The 6,000-nt window shown below is 45.1% G+C and overlaps 1 protein-coding gene across 3 annotated transcripts in view; it reads left to right on the top strand.

Annotated features, from left to right (window-relative positions):
* The first annotated feature begins 452 nt into the window (after positions 1 to 452).
* Positions 453 to 6,000, top strand: part of LOC134356929 (POC1 centriolar protein homolog A-like) — a 151,583-nt gene continuing 146,035 nt past the window's right edge. For all 3 annotated transcript variants that reach the window (XM_063068181.1, XM_063068180.1, XM_063068179.1), the window contains exon 1: positions 453 to 591. In XM_063068181.1, the coding sequence (XP_062924251.1) occupies positions 577 to 591 (15 nt within the window). In that variant the 5' untranslated portion in view covers positions 453 to 576. The remainder of the gene's footprint in view (positions 592 to 6,000) is intronic.

Genomic DNA, 6,000 nt, shown 5'->3' with positions numbered 1-6,000 from the left:
TTCTAAGTCATGTCAAAATAATTCCTTCCGTTCGTGTTTTACCCCCATCTCCCAGAAACTCAACAGTTTTATGTATTCTATAAAGATGTCCCTTCTTTATCCGACAAGTCTTGCCAAAACCCCTTAATTCTTAACTCTACCCACTCCTCAGTTTCAGATGTGTTATGTGGTAGGTCTATATCCACTACGGAATTTTTAACAGCTTTCTTAGCTAAACAATCAACCCATGCATTCCTCCCAACACCTCTATGTGCAGGGACCCATAAGCAGCAAACACATAAGACAAAATTTGTGCAGGAAATAACGTTTGACGAACTTCCAACAGTAAATCTGACCTACTGTTAGAATGACCTGTTTTAAGACTCATTAATGATCCTGTCGGCGAAACTGCTTGCCTTTAATGGAGGGGCAGGGCGACACTCTCCCTTTAAGCAGAGGGGCGGTACCGAGTGGCGATGGCGGCGCGTTTCGCGGTCCCTGGGTGCCGACGGCGCTGGTAACCAGGGTGACGCGGCGGCGTTGGGCCCAGCGAAGGCGGCGTGCCTCCACATTAGCTCTCAACTTTGTACGAGCACCATGACTTCTGTAATGGTGAGTTTCCGTTCTTTTGTTAACCTGTTCCAGAGCCGTTTGCCCGGGCCCGATTTGTTTCTGAGCCCGCCACTCTGGCCTGGACTGCTCGGGTTGCTGCAGCGGTCTTGCTTTTCAAGCGGCCGGAGGTGGAGTCTGGCCCGGTGAGCCCACGTTGACTCTACCTAATAGATTAATAACATAGCCCAACCTGGCTTTGCTTTGTGTTTTTTCCCCCCACAGACAGACTGCAATCCAATACATTAGCCTGACATTAAGAATACAATCTTCTGTTTAATGCAAATCTTCTGTCACCCATCCATGTCCAGAAAGTGTAAGGCTCTGTTGCCCTTAGCCAACAGTGCTCACGACTTGGCGATTCTTCTGGAATTCAAACGCACTCCTGGCATCTCGGTTTCAGCTGACCAGCTCTCTCCTTAAAGCAATATTGGGATTGCTTTGAGCAATTCCTACTTCCCTCTTTCTCCTACTGTATGTCCGGCCAACTTTCACCGCGTCTCCCTTGCCTAAATAAACGCTTGTTGCTTAAAAAAAAACTCTCTTGTTCTCCTAATCTCCCAACTCCTTCTCGCTCTAATACAGATCATCTTGCATCGATGTCCTTGAATTCACATGGTCCATTTCTGACGCTTCTTTCCCCTTTCTCAATTTCTGAATCTCCATCACTTGGAGACAAGCAATCTGTTGATATCTTTTACGAACCTACTGACTCTCACGGCAATCTGTATTGTTTTTGTATTGTTCATGTAGCACCATGGTCCTGAAAAAACGTCTCGTTTTTTGTGTACTGTACCAGCAGTTATGGTCTAAATGACAGTAACAAGTGACTTGACTTGACTTGACTATACCTCTTTCCACACTGTCTCCTCTAAGCGTGCTTTCCCGTTTTCTCAGTTCCTTCATCTCTGCTGCATCTGTTCCCAGTATGAGACTTTCTTTTCTAGGACTTAGGGTGTCCTCCTCCTTCAAAGAAAGGGGTTTCCCTCCCCGCACCATTGATGCTGCCCTCACCCGCATCTCCTCTGTTTCCTGGACATCTGCTTTCACCCCGCCTTAACAAGGATAGGGTTCCTGTTGTCCTCACCAACAACCTCCTGAGCATCTACATTCAGCAGGTCATTCTCTATTGTAGATGGTTCGTATTCTGCCTGGAGGTCAGTGACCAGAGGTACTCCTCAGGGATCTGTTCCGGGACCTCTCCTCTTGGTGATTTTTTAAAAAAGTGACTTTGATGAGAACTTGGAAGGTCGTGTTAGTAGGTTTGCAGATGATATGAAGGGTGGCGGTGTTGTGGGCAGTGCAGGAAGTTGTTAGAGATTACAACTAGATGTTGAGCTGGGCCAAGAGCTGGCAGAAGGAGTTCAATCCAGAAATGTGTGAAGTAGTTCACTTTTGGAAGGTGGAACTGGAAGGGCAGAGTTCAGGGTTAATTGTAGGACTCTTAGCAGTGTGGAGGACAGAGGAGTCTTGAGGTCCACATCTATAGGTCTCTCAAAGTGGCCGTGCAAGTTAATAAGGTGTGCGCTGTGTTGGCCTTCGTTAGTCGGGGGATTGAGCTCCAGAGCCGCGAGGTAACGTTGCAGCTCTACAAAACTCTGTTTAGACTCGCACTTGGAGTATTGTGTTTGTTTCTGGTCCCCTCTAAGGGCAGGATGTGGAAGCTTTAGAAAGGGTGCAGAGGAGATTGACAACAGAATGCTGCCTGGATTAGAGAGGGTGCAGAGGAGATTGACCAGGATGCTGCCTGGATTAGAGAGGGTGCAGAGGAGATTGACCAGGATGCTGCCTGGATTAGAGAGGGTGCAGAGGAGATTGACCAGGATGCTGCCTGGATTGGAGAGGGTGCAGAGGAGATTGATGCTGCCTGGATAGATAGGGTAAATGCAAGCAGGCTTTTTCCACTGAGGTTGGGTGGGACTACAACCAGAGGCTTTTTCCCAAGGCACAGTTTTAAGGTGATTGGAAGAAGGTACAGAGGAGATGTCAGGGGTAAGTTTTTTTTACGCAGAGGTGGTGAATGGAATGGACTGCCGGCAACGGTGGTGGAGACGGATACAATAGGGTCATTTAAGAGACCCCCGGATAGGTATATGGAGCTTAGAACAATAGAGGGCTATGGGTAACCTTAAGTAATTTCTAAGGTAAATACATGTTCGGCACATCTCTGTGGGCCAAAGGCCCTGTATTGTGCTGTAGGTTTTCTATGTTTCAACAGGATTTTACCACCAAGCCCCTTTACCTTCCCCCACTCTCTGTTTTCCTCAGGAATTGCACCTTCTATGATTCCTTTGTCCATTCGTCTCTCGCCACTAATTTCTCTCCTTTCACTTATCCCTGGAAGCAGAAGTCTGCCCTTTCATCTCCACCCTCACCTCTAATCAGTGCTCCAAACAGTCCTTCTAGGTGATGCAACACTTGTGAATCTGTTGGGGTTGTCTATTGTATCTGATGTAAGGGCCCTCCACTACATTGGTGAGATCTGGAGTAGAATCCTTGTAAGAGGAACAAGTGCTACACATGCCCTTACACTTCCTCCCTTACCACCATTCAGGGCCCCAGACGGTCCTTCCAGGTGAGGCGACACTTTACCTGTGAGTCGGCTGGGGTGATATACTGCGTCCGGTGCTCCTGATGTGGCCTTCTATATATTGGCGAGACCCGACGCAGACGGGCAGACCGCTTTGCTGAACACCTATGCTCTGTCCGCCAGAGAAAGCAGGATCTCCCAGTGGCCACACATTTTAATTCCACATCCCATTCCCATTCTGACATGTCTATCCACGGCCTCCTCTACTGTAAAGATGAAGCCTCACTCAGGTTGGAGGAACAACACCTTATATTCTGTCTGGGTAGCCTCCAACCTGATGGCATGAATATTGACTTCTCTACCTTCTGCTAATGCCCCACCTCCCCCTCGTACCCCATCTGTTATTTATTTTTATACACACATTCTTTCTCTCACTCTCCTTTTTCTCCCTCTGTCCCTCTGACTATACCCTTTGCCCATCCTCTGGGTTCCACCCCCCCCCCCCGTCTTTCTCCCCGGGCCTCCTGTCCCATGATCCTCTCGTATCCCCTTTGCCAATCACTTGTCCAGCTCTTGGCTTCATCCCTCCCCCTCCTGTCTTCTCCTATCATTTTGGATCTCCCCCTCCCCCTCCCATTTTCAAATCTCTTACTAACTCTTCCTTTAGTTAGTCCTGACGAAGGGTCTCAGCCTGAAATGTCGACTGTACCTCTTCCTAGAGATGCTGCCTGACCTGTTGCGTTCACCAGCAACTTTGATGTGTCTTGCTAGAATGGAGGATTGCTTTGTTGAGCATCTTTGCTCCATCCATGAAAGCAGGGTTACCCAGTGGCCAACCATTTTAATTCCAATCTCCATTTCCATTCAGACATGTTGGTCCATGGTCTCCTTTATTGACTCAAAGAGGTTACTCTCAGGTTGGAGGAGCAATAGCTCACATTCTGTATGGGTACCCTCCAACCTGATGGCATGAACATTGATTTCTCTAACTTCTGGTAATTTAACCCTATTTTATAATGCAGTTTTGTGTAACGCTTTTAGGAGCACAGCTGCCGTGTTATAGCAGAACTACTTGTGTATCTTTTTTTTAGATGGGGAGGTTAACCCACTCAAAATATTTTCTTTTCAACCTTGTAATCATTAAGACATACTTTCCAATCATTAAGACATACTTACTCCTGATACACATCCTCTTGCAATGAATGCTATAAGACATGACATGGGGCACTCGGTCCAACAAATCAGCTCTGTCATTTGATCATGGCTGCTTTATTTTTCTTCTCAATCCCATTCTCCTGCCTTCTCCCTATATCCTCTTACTAATCAAAAACCTATCAACCTCTGCTTTAAGTATACCCAATGGTTTGGCCTCCGCAGATGCCTGTGGCAATAATTTCTGCAAATTCACCACCCTCTATGTAAAGAAATTCTTCCTCATCTCTGTTCTAAAGGGACATCCTTTTATTCTGAGCCTGTGCCCTCTGGTCCTGGACTCTCACATTTTTGGAAACATACTCTCCATGACCACTCTATCTTGAGCTTTCAATATTCGGTAAGTTTCAATGAGATCGCCCTTGTGCTTCTAAACTCCAGCAGGTACAGTGTCAGAACCATCAAACACTCCTCCCACATTGACCCTTTTATTCTTGAGATTATTCTCGTAAATCTCCTCTAGACCCTATCCAATTCCAGCACATAATTCCTTACATATGGAACCCAAAATTGCTCACAATGCTCCAAATGTGGTTTCACCAATGCCTTTTAAAGCCTCATCACTATATCTTTGCTTTTATGTTCTAGTCCTCTCAAAATGAACTCCCAGCATTCCATTTGTTTTCCTTAGTACCAACTCAACCTTCAGGTTAACCTTTAGGGAATCCTGCACTAGGACTCCCAAGTCCCTTTGCACCTCCAATTTTGGAATTTGCTCTTCATTTTAAAAATTGCCTATGCCTTTATTTCTTCAACCAAATTGCATGACCATGCACTTTCCTCTGCCACTTCTTTGCCCATTCTCATAATATGTCCTAAGTTTTTCTGCAGATTCTCTGACTCCTTAGTACGACTTTCCCCTGTACCTGTTTTTGTATCATCTGCAAACTTGGCCATAAAGCCATTAATTCTGTTATCCAGATCATTAACATATATAATACAAAAAGTAGCGGACCCAACACTAATCCCTGCAGAACACACTAGTCACTGGCAGCCAACTAGAAAAGGTTCTCTTTATTCCCACTCTTCTGTCCATGCTGGTATCTTTTCCTATCTTGTTTAGCAGCCTCATGTGCAGCACTTTGTCAAAAGCCTTCTGAAAAATCCAGGCAAGCAACATCCACTGACTGTCCATTGTCTATTGGCCTGCTATTTTCACAAAGAAATCCAACAGATTAAGGTTTCCCCTTAAGGAAACCAGGCTGACTTCAGACATTTTTTTTTACTTTTCTCACTGTTACCATCAGGTAGGAGGTGCAGGAGCTTGAAGTCATATACTCAGTGATTTAGGAACAGCATCTTCCCCACTGCTGTCTGATTCCTAAATGGACATTCAATCTTTGGATGCTGCCTCACTTTTTTTAATATACACTGCTTCTTTTTTGCTCTTTTTAAAAATCTATTCAATATAATTGATTTACTTGTTATTTTTTTATTTATTATTTTTTTCTCTGCTATATTATATATTGCATTGAACTGCTGCTGCTAAGTTAACAAATTTCACGTCACATGCCGGTGATAATAAGCCTGATTCTGATTCATGTGCTTCCAAGTACCCCTTGAGTCCTTAATAATTGACTCTAGTACTGAAGGCAAATGTACTGTTTGCATTTCAGCTTGATTTCATTTCCTGCATATTGCTTTTCACTGCCAAGTTTAAAAAGGATACT

This window comes from Mobula hypostoma, chromosome 15 (assembly GCF_963921235.1).
Source record: "Mobula hypostoma chromosome 15, sMobHyp1.1, whole genome shotgun sequence".
NCBI lineage: Eukaryota > Metazoa > Chordata > Chondrichthyes > Myliobatiformes > Myliobatidae > Mobula > Mobula hypostoma.
Note: the sequence above shows the minus strand (reverse complement) of the source record. Positions and strands in the feature narration are given on the sequence as shown.